Here is a 13,527-nt window from a genome sequence, read left to right as displayed (position 1 = left end):
TCCACAGCCCCAAGTTTGAAGCTGACAGACAATGTAGTATTCTACCTGTACTGTATTTCTGGACTATTAAGAGACAGTACAGAATAAAGCCACATGAGTAGTACTTAAGTGCAGCTAAAAAAACCCCAAGACTTTCAAGAAAAAGAGCCATAACGCTCAGTGTTACAATTCAGTGAAAAGATTCCACCATCAACAAAAACATCTATGGAACAAACTGACACAAAAATGCTGATAATCTTTCTAATCTTCCCTAAAAGGAGATATCCCCATAAATTAAATTGCACAGATAAGGCTTGAGGCTGGAACATGTATTTAAGTTGACCTGCAAATGAAAAATCACCACTTTTTCCCCTGTTGTGAAGGGAACAGGGAAGCTCTCGCATCCCTTCCCTCCAAGAAGTCTCCCTCTACCTTTTTATTCTCATGAGAAATATAGTACACTAACACAGTAATGTTAAACATTCAGAGAATTATAACCTTGTCACTAATTTACCACTCTACTCTTTAAGCAGATAAAGGACTTATTCATATGGGGAAGACATCCCTTTGATAACTGTAATTAGGAGAACTGATGAAAAGGTCTCTTGCTCTAGACACTTCAATTAAATGGCTCAAGAAACTCAGCCAACATCTGATTATAACACACAATGGATGGTTCATCTTCTGGACTCAATGTTGAGATCTGAAATTCTGAACATTTTAAGTAAAAATACAGCACATAACGTATTACACTCTTGCCCCCTCTGTTTCTTTTATACACTGAGAAGAAGGTCAAGTTACTTTTTCTCTTTTGCAGGTCAACTTCAATACAACATCAACTGGAAATCACTCACCCACGTGACATGCACCTAAGCTTCTAGAAATCTTCATCTAAAAGGCTCCTGAAGTTCATATACACTTGCACATTAAAAAGAGTCAGTTGAAGAATGAACTAACAGGACACATCTGGCACTAGGATGCATCTTAAAGCAATCACTTTTACATCCTACAGGTCAGTGCCAGAACTAGAAATCATTTAAAATTTATTGAGGACAAGAAAGCACCAATAAAGAAACATATGCATTAAGAGAAGTTACAACCAAGAGTTTAGATGTGCCTCCTGCAACCTCATTTTTGAGGAGTCTGTTAATAAGTGTACAGGTCTTTGTCTACTCAGACGTGCAGCTAAGGAGTGACTTAATTTTAGAACAAGGAATTCAGATTTTATCAAAACAGCACCAGTAATTGTGTTCATTACACCGATAGCTACCATGGCATGCATCTGTACAAACCTTTCAGGCAGTTGTCCACAGCTGGTCATGAATAAAAAGGCATATAAATTTTTCTCTTCTTTTATTACAATGAAGTTTATAACAGTACAGAAAAATCACACGACCTTAGTGGGTCAGTTTACTTAAACCCTGAAACAGGAGGAACTCTAAATACATTAAATATTGTTACAAGTTCAGACTTAAATGTACAAGTAGTTGGGAACAGTTACAGCCCTCACCAAACTATGTTGGGGACATGAAGTCCAACAGCACTTGAAGTGCTGTGAAGGCATTATTTCACAAATAGCAACATAACGTTACAGAACTTGCCTTTAAGGTGGTATGTTCATGTAATTCCAGCGCCTTCACAATTTAACGAACCATATTTACTATACTTCACTTCTAAAAACCTAGATGAAACATGAAAAAGAAGCCATACAGTATAAATTGCAACATCAGGAAAAGTTCCTGTTATTATTCCAAATAATTTTTCCCGTGTAAAATAAGAATGTCCAATAGCTCCTTGCATGTGGGAAGATACTTATTTTTTAAAGTCACAATGAAGCCTTAATTGACGGAAGCTCGGCTATATTAACAGCACAAGATGAGAAAAGGTTTAATCTCCAAACCTATTAGAGCGTGTGTAGTAGCATCAGTAGCGGCCACCTTGCGACATTACAGGAGGTCTCATTCCCATTGGAGGTCGAGGAGGTCCACTTTGGTAAGGGGGCACCATCGGAGGTCCCTGACCGTATGGAGGCATCGCTCCAGGAAGATATCCTGGCATGCCCTGGTGATGAGCACCATACTGACCTATAAAACAGAACATTTAAGATGCAAAGAAGATTTTTTTTTTTTTTTTTAAAATAATGGGCAGAAGTTGCATTTTGTGAAAAGGCTTTTTTTTTTTTTTTTTTTTTTTTAAATAATGGGCAGAAGTTGCATTTTGTGAAAAGCCTCACCACCCCCACCAGTATATGCCACTTCAAGTTTTAAAGAAGTTTATAGCAAAGACAAATCTTTTCAAGAAAAGAAAGCTAGGACACTTATGATTACCATGAGGTGGCATGGGAGGTCTCATTCCTTGTTGCTGTGGAGGAATTCCTGGCTGTGGTGGCATCATACCTCCGATTGGTCCAACTGGTGGATTACCCAAGGAAGCTTGTCCCGGTCGAGGAAGATTACGCTGGTATTTAGGCAACTGTGCCCTTCTCTCTTCCTAAAACCAGGAACAGACAACCGTAACACACTGTAAGGCTAAAACTCACCAAAAGCAAAGTAAGTAAGAGTATAACAAAATAGATTACAGGCACTAAACTATTTCAACTACCTTACAAGATCAAAGACTACTACTAGTAACATTCCACATTAGCATTTGGACTTTTCCCCCTTCCTTCAAAGTATTAATACTGGCCCATCTAGCATTTTGCGTGCAACACAAATTCTCCTCCTCTCCCAGCTAACAAAGCCTTTTCCTCCTAACAAGTTGGGACAAAAAAAACCAAACACAAATCTAAAGTTATCTGAACTGAAATTAAGGTTCATCTATTTTACCCACAAATCCCCTATTTCCAACTGCTGTAATAGGACCAGGACCACTTCAAACTGTTGAAGTCTTTTGTCCTACACTCATTAGCTGTATCTATTTAACTTCAAGCTTAAGTCACATGCAGAAAAAGTCCAAATTATATTTTGGGTTGAGTAATCTATCACCAACAAAAATAAGGCTTAGATCTATAGCAGGATCATTGCAATACGCCAGTCATCACTTGGCAATGAGAAGTTTTCTTGATGCACTTTTCTGATACATTAATTTTGCACAGTCTGCACTCTCACCATTATTAAAATACACATAATGCAGAAGAAATTCTATTTAATCAGCCATTATCAGTGTAAATTGTATTTTTCAGTAAGACAATGAAAAAATTTTAACTTACCAGTGATATATCCTCATCTGGATGGATCAACTTACTGGTTGCACTGGTTGTTGTGAGGGTAGCAGGCTTACTTGTTATAGATGTAGCTGGTTTAGCTGCAGTACTGTTTGTCGTGCTAGTGGTTGAGGCTGTAGACTGTGTGTAAGCAGGGAATGTAGGTTTTGGGGGCTCTGTTGTTGTTGCAGGTGTAGAATTCAAAGGTTTGAAATCAGTACCAACTGGACCTGGAACAGCTGCTGCAGCCTGTGAAACACAGAGGTAAATCAATATTTATTTCTCAAAGCCTAAGAAAACTTAAATGATGTCTGTTAGACCTCTGAAACCTTCCAGTAAGATACATAATTATAACAAGCTTGACAAAAGTAAAAGTTCAGCCTTATCACATACTAGAGCAACTGAAAACAAGACAAAATAAACCCCAATATATACACACATATACATACACACACATACAGAGGAAAGTCTAAAATTTGCAGGTCAAAAGCCACAACTAGAAAAAAGGAACAACAAAAAAACCCCCACTATCAGAATTTTTATCTCGAATACTGAGTTTGGTAAAAGTCTAAATCTTTCCTGGATCACTGTTTTATTAAGAGCCTGTAAGTATAAATTAATTGTTCTCTCAGCATACTTTAGCAATCATTAGTTTAAAGTACAGCTCAAAATGTTAGTATTCATTAAAATTAGGTATTTAAGAAACGTTTTAATTAAATATTAAGAAAGCTACTGTGTCAGGGCTTTTGTTTTAAGCGTTCTCTCTATAGAAATACGGCAATATTTTCACAAAGTACTATGTCTGTCTATAGATCTTTCATCTCGCTTGGGAATGAAGAATCAACTAAAGGCAGATAACGAGGTCCACTAAAGATTCCAGCATCTCATCTTTTCTACTTTTATCTTAAATTACAACTGTTAGGCAAGAAAAGTTTGCTGCATCTTCAGAGAAAGCCTGGTAAAGCAATCTCCAAAGCAAGCTTTCGTTATGAGAGAATGCTTTTGTTTCTAGTCACTGTACATTTACAATTATCTGAACTTTCCAATCAAAACAACCTATTTCAATTTTTTTGCACATAATGCAAATTACAAAATTCCCTACATTATGATGTACCATATTAAACAACATAAACTAAAAAGCCTTCACCATGCATCAAGCTAACCACTGCCCGCTAAAATGCGTTTAACTGCTTTCATGCTTTTTTAACCCTTTAGAACCAGGATGCAACATTTCATTCTTTCACGCTAAGAAAAATTGGGCACTTTGACATGCTTATTTCTAGTAAGATGCAGCTCACAATCAAGGACTCTGCAGTTTTACCAGCTAAACATAATCAGGAATATAACAGAAATTATCTGAAGATGTTTAGTCAATTTTAGATTTTACGGATCGGTCCAAAGGGTTAAGTTGCAAAGCCATTTGTTTTTAACTGTGACTTCCTGCGTACTTGTGCTGTGCTAGGAAACAGAGCGTTAGAAGATGCTGACAGACTTTCTGAATTGGAGGAAGCTGTACTTGAGCTTGTGACAGGTGTCCCCATCTGTAGCATAAAAGAAAGGAAACAGTGAAAAGTCTCCAAACAAATGGGTGGAAAGTATCCAGATGAAAGGATTTCTTATACTAAGTCCTTTGTTATAAAAGGACTGTGGTTTTGTAAACGAGTATCTTCCCTGCAGAAGTCCAAAATGCAAATAGTACACTACAAAGGTTTCTGCAACATACTTGAAAGCAAGTAAAAACTTTAGGACTTATACACAAGTGCAATCAAAGGGTAGAGGTCACAAGCCACTATCTATTCCCCACTTCCCTCCCCAAAACATTTAAACAAAGTTGTACTACCTTAACTTGCTCCTAAACTTTTTAAAGTAAAAAACCTCCTAATTCAGGCAATGTTTAACCAGTCTAACAAGACTATAAAATAAATTAATCCATCTATGGGTAGAGAGCCCATTATGAAAAGGAGAGAACAAGTCATGTCAAGATTTATACTTTGGAAATTTTAGGTAAAATTCTATGCAGTCAGATTTCTGTAGCTGACTAACATCCCTTCACCCACCCAAAGCACCCTTATGAATGACAAACTAAAGGGATTAAAGAAGGGTTTTGCCTACTCCTTTCTTCCCCACGTGCTTACAGAACTTCTGTCTGGTTTCATGGCTGTTGTAAGACAAACAAAAGAATCTTTTAAAATTCATTCAAGCACTACACTGAATTAAACTTAAGAATCAACACAAGCAAGAAACTTAACCAGTCACTTCTCGGGTCTCCTCAATTCAATAATAAAGAATAGACACTGTTGACACAGTGACAATTTGAAGAATGTAACAATAGATTCCAGGCTATGAGATACCTTACCTGCCCTGCACTTGGGAAGAGTGGTTTAGTGACTGGAGGCTGGGGGGTAGGTGCCGATGCAGCAGGAGCTGGAGGTCTGTTAAGAATGCCCGGTGCTGTAACAGGCTGTGCTTGCGTCATTGGAGGCATCCCAGGACGAGGACCAACAGGTGGTGGCATACCTACAAACCACAAAGAACTGGTAACAAATCAGGCTGAAGGAAGTAAGAACACTGCTTCAGAGGATTCTGTTCACAGCGTTCCTTAGAACAAAGTCTTTCCTAAGGAAGTTGTGTATTTAAGGCAATAGTAAAATAAAACAATAGCAAAATAAAACATGACTAAAACATGACAAAGGGTAATGTCAGCAGACACCAGTAAATGCCCATGCATAGGCAGTAACCTCAAACATTTCAGAGCAATTCTTAACTAAGCCGTGTTTTCTACTAGAGCTTCAGTGATGAAGCTTACGCTCTCAATAAATCAATGCAATTACCTCAGTAAGCGTTTTCGACATACTGCGCCTATGCTACACCAAGCGCACGGACAAGGCTATTAAAAAATCCAGAAGGTGCAGCCCTTATGGATGTTATCAGAATTTTGACCAAAACACGGATCAGCTTTGCTGTGGGGCTTCAATACAGTGGAACAGTGACACAAGGCTACTTTTTGTTGCCTACCATCCCAATACATGCACTTCATTATGTGCGGGGCTCTAGGAGAGGTTCAGAAGACAGGAAGTTAACAGCTCACATGGGTTCTGTTGTATCACTGTGCAGCAGAACTAGGCTGTAACTGTCCTAGTGGCTTGCCTCCTCCTCCAGTGAGAAATGTGGGCAAACCAGCAAATCTCAAGCTGTCACAGCATAGCTGCTGGTCAAGTGGAACACCCTCAGAACTTAAAGCTGCTTAGAGCTGCACAAGCTCAAGAAACATCTCTTCTAGCTATGCTAAGAGACCAAAATTCCAGTTAGTTTCTTCACACAGCAGGTTCATTACTTGAGTATTTCTCATTTCCCACAATATTTTCAATCATTACAATTTTCCAGGTGCAGTCATGGACATTAAAATAAGGGATGAAGAGAGACTAGGCAACACGAAAGCCAGAGAAAGTGCAACAGAAGATAAAACTGTATTCTATTTTTTCCCTTCACAATGGTACCAAACACAAATAACTGTAATCAAAACCCATAAATGAACCCTTTCACCTGTGCACAAGAGTGGCTTCTGTGGCAATCAATCCACACCATGGTGGTGGCGTAAGTCTGTCTAATCTTTATATAAATCCTAAATCTCAGCATAAATAAATAAAATTTAGCTCTCACCATAGTATGAGTTCGACAACCCTGACCTACCTGGTGGCATACCAGGCATAAGGGGTGGTATTCCTGGCCCAGGAGGCATCATTCCACCCATCGGCATCATCCTATTAAACAGAAAACGAGCACCAGTATGAACACTCACGATAAACCCTTAAGACAATTGGCACATACCTGTATTAGACAAAAAGTTGTGGTAAATAATTTCAAGAAGCTCTCAACAGAGAAAATTCAAAACCAGCTGACTCTACAGTTAAAAATGTTTTTCCACAAGAAAACAAACAAACAAAACAACCAAAAACTCCAAGAAAACCCCCAAACACTTTTCATTTGAGCTTTAATTCCTCAAGCTTTCACTTTCGCTATTATCGTATTTCCAGAACTGGTGTCTTTCTTGAAATCTACTTCAGGCTACTAGTTTCAGCTGAGTGTTCCAAGAACCTGATCTTAGTACACTCAGAAAATTTGAAAATAGGAAAACCACACTCCAATCACACTAAAATCACCATACATCTGCTGTTACTCCCATCTGACACCACAAGTCTATCTGCGGTTACAGCACCCTCATAGTATTTTAACATAATTCTCCTTCCTCTCGTGAACTGCAGACAACCCAAATCTGTAAAACTATCTACAAAATACCAATAAAAGCAGAGGAGAGACCACAGGATAAGAAAGTTTCTGGAGTTTCAACTACATTAAATAGTCTCTATGCTAAGGACAGAATACCAGGATTTAAATTAAATTGGTGTATTTTTCCTTCATATTAAAAACAGGTTTGGGCTTTTTTTTTTCCTTGCTACTGATATCTGGACAAAAAAAAATTGGTCTGTATTTCCTAACAGAAAGTTAGCATCTAAATGACTCCTTTTATCCTTACCCACTAAACCACACTACAAATTAATGCATGTTCCCCACCTGAACTAAACACATAACCATTAATAAAAGCAAATTCCTCCTGCACAGGGCTGCAACTCCATAAAAAATAAGCTGTGTATAACACTAAGTGCTTTTAAACTGAGAAGCTATAGGTGAATATAGACAATTCCTTTACAGGGAACAAACCAAGTGTAGCTTAAGCTTGCTTAAATTTTTCCAGATACTCGAAGCTGAATTAGGGAAACAAAATAAAGGAAAGCTTATTACTTTAGTTAGCAAGATAAGCAGATACGGAGCAGCCAAGTGCACACCAAAACCCCACTAAGCAGCAGTTTCTATTCGTACGATAAAGCCAAGAAACGTTCACCATCGCCCTTTCAAATCATCATAAACAGGGGACCATTCATTCTGCAAAGCAAACTGATACCCAGTCTTATTTTTATTCTCAACTTGTCTACCCCTGCTACAAAAGGAACTACCAATGCAGAAGCAGTAATGAATAGGAACATAGTACCATCTCCCCTTTTTAGGGTTAATGGTTGGAGAAAGCAAAGTCAGTCTTGCCACCCATTCTGACAACTATCTGTTAGACCCAAAAAAACCTGCTGGATGCTCATTGCCTGCTGCCACCAGAAAGATGACTTTCTGAGAAACTGCAGGGATAGTGCTAGAACTAGTGTCACACTAAAAGTTGCTTCCTAACTCTTAATACTTCTTTGCTCATTTTTAAACAAAATATCATCAGGTTAAGTAAGCAAAATTTTAGATTAAACTAGGCCAAAGTATAATACTACCCCCCTCCCCTAATATTTCACCAAAATGGAAATGCAGTGAATTTTTGGGAAAATATTGTCTTTTACTAGATGACATTACAGCCACCTGAAATTAACAAAGAATTTGAGGAGGACTAAGCAGCAGCAAGCCTGATAAAATTCTGTTCAGTTTCTACCCAGAAAGGCTCCAGTCATGATGAGCATCCACAAGATATTTGACTATGACATGATTTTTTAATTCAAAGACTGTTAAAAGAACTATTTTGTCTCAGAAGAGAACAACCTTTCACCTCAGTGAGCTTTAAAACTTAGAAGCAAAGTTCCTGCAGTATGTCCTACAGCGTAAAGGATCAAACACACGGAGCTGTACTCTGGTTCAAGAGAGGCATTAAGTCCCTAAGGGTCTATTTCATTAATATTGCGTAGAATGCATTTTGCATGACATATAGTTTTGTAATATTTGTTTAGATAAAGCACAAAAACTTCAGATAACAATAACAAAAGCTAACTAGACATTTTCCCCAAGTTCTTAGGCAATATTCAGAGATTTTCAGTAAGACAATTTCAAGCTTATCAAAGACATGACAGAAAATGGCATAATGAATGTACCTAGAATTACATTAATGAGATGCTTACATGTTTCCACCACAAAATGACTGCATGTATTTTCTCTGTTGATGTAATCTGTGAAAATTTATGACAAAATCAAAAATCTAACTGTGATTTTCCAAAAAACATTGTGATAGGGTATGGTGTCAACCCCAAACAAGCATAAAAACCAACATCTTACTTTTGCCCAAAATACAAGAACAATTTACACCTTCCAGTATTTTTTTCCTGTTAGGTTGATGACTGATAACCAGATGCACAACATATGTGCAATACACAAAGGAACAGTGGTTCACAGAAGGCTCTAAACCAACACAACAAAACTTTAAATTATTATACTCAAAGTCACGAGAAAGACAACATACTTTATACATAAACTCACAGTTTGGCCATATTTTTAAAGTTGGTTTACAGCCATCCAGTTCTTTGGTTAGTCTTAAGATTACAGAGTTCACCAGTTCCTATGTACATTTTTCTAATTAGCTTTACTTTTTCTGTGACAGCTTAAAATGCACAGTATGAACATGTAATATTAAGTCTTTCTTGCTACTCACCCAGGTGGCATTCCAGGCATAACTGGAGGCATTCCAGGCATCATAGGTGGAACACCTGCCATTAACGGTGGTATACCTTAAAAGAAAAATAAATTTTACACAACTCCAACAACATACAGCTGCTAACAAATCTCATCTAATAAATTTAGACTGGATAAATGCTTTACAGAAAACTATTTTTTTTTTTTAAACAACACTGCTTACAAACAATGCAATATAAAATGTTGTCTGCAAATTTGACTCAGATTAATTGTTCTCAGTCCTGCAAGACCATGTAAATTTTCTTAGTCTCAAGAGAACATGCCTTACCATTACAGAAAATACAGAGATCAGTTTTCACTCGCTGTCGTTGACGGAAATTCTTTCCTCAATGTATTTGTGGCCTGTGTATAAACTGCCTGTTCTATGTTAGCAGTCTCTAGATATATGGCAACCTTTCTGCCTTGTTTCCAAAATCTTGCTACAAAATGGCACATAAAATATCATTGGTAGGCTCATGTCTAAAGTAGTAATCTGTCTTACTACCATATTAACATTCCTTCAATCTAGACACCAACAGTTAGGCACCTCATCTACTTTGCAAAGGAAGAGGTGTGCGCACTTGCAGAATAGGGGAAGGGAAAAAAAAAAGCCAAGAAACTGCTTGTGTGGACCCCAGAAAACTATTTTGTGACCTCTAACACCCAGTGTTAGAGAGTGCAGATTATTATTCCAGCATACAAGCAGCAATTTGTATTTCTACTCAGCTTTTTAGTAACTAGCTTAAAACACCATCTTACCTGGAGGCATCCCTGGTGCACCTGGCACAGGAGGCAAACCTGGTTGCGCCATCGGGGGAATGTACCCCTGCTGTGGCTGAACTTGCTGGGGTTGAAATGAAGTTGAAGCTGCAGATTCATCATCTTCATACTCATCAGAATCATCCTGTTGTTTCTTTTTCTGGCTCTCTGCTAAGAGTACAACGTATATGGTCAGACTGAAGACAAATTATATTCTATAAAATTAATTTTATCTGGGTTATTCTATCTGGAACAAAAATAATACAATTCAAACCTTACAAGTGTGTTCAAAAATTCACAGAATTACAAAGAGGAAAAACTATGTGAGCCTAAAAACAATAAAGGGAACGAAAGTGACTCACACTGTAATGACCCTGAACGTAAACGTGGGTCTTCCTTCATGTTAGTCTCATGCTGTCCAGAATAAACCAAAGCAGTTCAAACAAACATATACTTAAACAGTAAAGAAATTGAAGTATTTGGACATCATCAGGGTTGTATTACCACTGGCCTTCCTTCTCCTTCCCCTCAAAAGTAAAATCACCATCCCCATATTCATCAGATAATTGTTGTAGCTGCACCGACATACAGCTACTTCTGAACAGGAAAAGAAAGGTATTTCTCAGCCTTCTACATGACTGGCAAATGAGTAGAGCTACAGTTCAAGAATGTATTAAACCCAACCCTCACTCTTCTGAGAATTGAGGTCTGTATCACACAGCTTAGTATCAGTAAGAAACTAGGGAAATAACAGGTAACTAGCTAGATTACACTTTACCCTGAGTTTTTTGTTCAAGTAACCTCCTCCGCTCCTCCATATCTTTTTCTGGAATGCCCTCCATGCCATAGATTTCCAGTTCAATGTCTGTTCTTCCAGGAATGGCATTTGGAACAGCATCTATTGTTTCTTTATGTACCTAAACAAACAAACAAGAAATCTTCCAGACCACAATTCAGGTTAGGTTCTACATGTTTTTCATCCAGTTTCAAGACACAAAAGGAACATCCTCAATGGGAAGAATCTCTCCAGCCAAGCATTTTCTTGATACATGCTTCCTAATCACTGCTAGCTACTATTAGCTTCTGAAACCAGTTTATATAAACTTGTCTTCTGAACACCAAGACAATACTTCACTCCTCCTACACCCCAAAAATGATGGCAGAGTTCTCTACTGCACACTCTCCATATAACTGCTGACACAGGAGGACTCCTGTTCTGGAAACAGACCACTGCTGTCATTCTCCCATAGGTTTTTAAGACTCTGGAAGCCCCCAAACACCTAGTTTAAGTTCACTATTAATTCAAATTTTAAATATTGATTAAAAAAGCTTATATAAGCCTAAAATTTCTTACCTGCATGCAGTGTATAGCTAAACCAGGTCCTGTATACAGTTTCTTATGACATATATGGCATTTAAAGTGCTTTGCTTTTTGATGCTGTATAAGGATTTTTTCATCATCAAAATCCCTGTTACAATACCTATTGAAGACTGTTAAGGAAACATTTAATCCTGAAAGTGACCTTCTATACAACACTAAGATAATTACCATTATTGTGATTTTTCCTAAAGCAAAAAAAAAAAAAAGCACATAGGAAGCATCTCTGAGCATTCAAAACATGACAAATATTTCACGGATGTCTGAAACCAAACCCCCCTCATACCACCCAGCATTTCCCTCTTCAGATAGGTACAAAACTGGCAAGATGTGTGCATGCAATCAGAATTATCATTTTATTCCGTATTCCTTGACACATGCCTTTAAAGTTCTAGTTATTTCAAAGCGGACTCACTCCTCTGCATACATGTGGATTAAAATAAAGTTCCTAAAACATTAAAGGAGAAATAGACTTGAAATTCACGAAAGGGAAGTGATACTAAATACTTAAGAGAAATGCCTATTTAATAACAGCTATCAGCAGTTAACATTTATAAAAGCGATCACAGGTTTTAGTTAAAAATGGCTTTCCTTTTTCAGTCATCCAGCTATCAATTCTTATGACAGCACATAATTTGCTGCAGTTATTAAAGAACCCTCTGTTTTTAAACAAACATTTTAAGTTAAGATCTTTCTGGACATCAATGTGATGGAAGAGGCAAACTGCAATTTACTTTCTGGAGGTCAGCATTAGTATTTCAGCAAACACTCCAAACTTATCTTCCTAAACGAGACAAATACACATTCGTCATTTATTAGCTGTTCCTCGTTAACATAATGTGTGCCTCACTTCCACCAAAACTTGAAATACATTAATACCTAAAATAGAAGCACAGATGCCTTCCAACATAAAACGGTAAAAGACCTCAGAACAGGTTACAAATTCCTTTACTGAAGAATTCTAGATTGGGCAGAAACACTTCAGGGAAAAAAAATAAATCTGCAGTCACCCCCCAACCAAAAGCAGATTGTGAAGGAGTGATCGAAGAAAAATCCACCGGTATTTCTGGATACTGAAAAAACGTACGTGATTTTGATGCAGCAATTAGCAATCTGAACACCCCCCCCCCCAAAAAAAAAAAAAAAAAAGTTTTCAAAAGATCTCTTTCAACCACATCTGCCCCAATTCTTCTTGACTAACTGTATTTATCAGAGGCAGGGTTTCCTTCCTTTGACATCCTACCCCCCGGGTAATAAAAACCGTTCTCCATTTTCCCACCACCTCGGCAATCCCGCCGGGCCTGGCCACAGGAGTGTCAGGGACAGCCGGCCAGAGAAACTGCGGCCTATCCTGACTTTACGGATCGGACGCGAGGCCGAGGCCTCAAGCGAGGCAGGCGGGAGCGGGCGACCTAGGCCGCGCGGGGGCGAGGGGGGGGGGAAAGGCAGAGGAAAGGCACGGACCAGGCCCCATCCCCGCGCTGAGGCGCTCAGAAATGAAACGGGACCAAGCGCGGAGCCAAACCGTAACGGGGGCGAAGAGAAAAAAACAAAAAAAAAGCCCCGTCCCAGGACGGCGAGGAGCCTGGCGGAGAACAGGGTAGGACGGGACAGAGACCCGACCGTACCAGGCCGCTCCCCTCCCCCACCCGGCTCCCCACACCCGCCTCATCTCCCACAGAAGGATACCAGCACCAAGGCTTCAGCTGCTTCTTCTTCT

The 13,527-nt window shown here is 38.6% G+C and overlaps 1 protein-coding gene across 1 annotated transcript in view; it reads right to left on the bottom strand.

Annotated features, from left to right (window-relative positions):
• Window positions 1-1,315: 1,315 nt before the first annotated feature.
• The window catches only part of ZNF207 (zinc finger protein 207), a 13,311-nt gene continuing 1,099 nt past the window's right edge, over window positions 1,316-13,527 (bottom strand). The window contains exons 2-12 of the mRNA XM_035891625.1: window positions 13,497-13,525; window positions 11,784-11,910; window positions 11,208-11,346; window positions 10,430-10,600; window positions 9,651-9,726; window positions 9,124-9,171; window positions 6,872-6,942; window positions 5,538-5,698; window positions 3,188-3,430; window positions 2,307-2,469; window positions 1,316-2,063 (exon numbers count right to left, since the gene is read on the bottom strand). Of these exons, the coding sequence (XP_035747518.1) occupies window positions 1,903-2,063; window positions 2,307-2,469; window positions 3,188-3,430; window positions 5,538-5,698; window positions 6,872-6,942; window positions 9,124-9,171; window positions 9,651-9,726; window positions 10,430-10,600; window positions 11,208-11,346; window positions 11,784-11,910; window positions 13,497-13,525 (1,389 nt within the window). The 3' untranslated portion in view covers window positions 1,316-1,902. The remainder of the gene's footprint in view (window positions 2,064-2,306; window positions 2,470-3,187; window positions 3,431-5,537; window positions 5,699-6,871; window positions 6,943-9,123; window positions 9,172-9,650; window positions 9,727-10,429; window positions 10,601-11,207; window positions 11,347-11,783; window positions 11,911-13,496; window positions 13,526-13,527) is intronic.

Source organism: Egretta garzetta, unplaced genomic scaffold, assembly GCF_000687185.1.
Source record: "Egretta garzetta isolate BGI_Z169 unplaced genomic scaffold, ASM68718v1 scaffold213, whole genome shotgun sequence".
Taxonomy (NCBI): domain Eukaryota; kingdom Metazoa; phylum Chordata; class Aves; order Pelecaniformes; family Ardeidae; genus Egretta; species Egretta garzetta.
The sequence above is the reverse complement of the archived record's forward strand: the minus strand, read 5'-3'. Positions and strand labels throughout refer to the sequence as shown.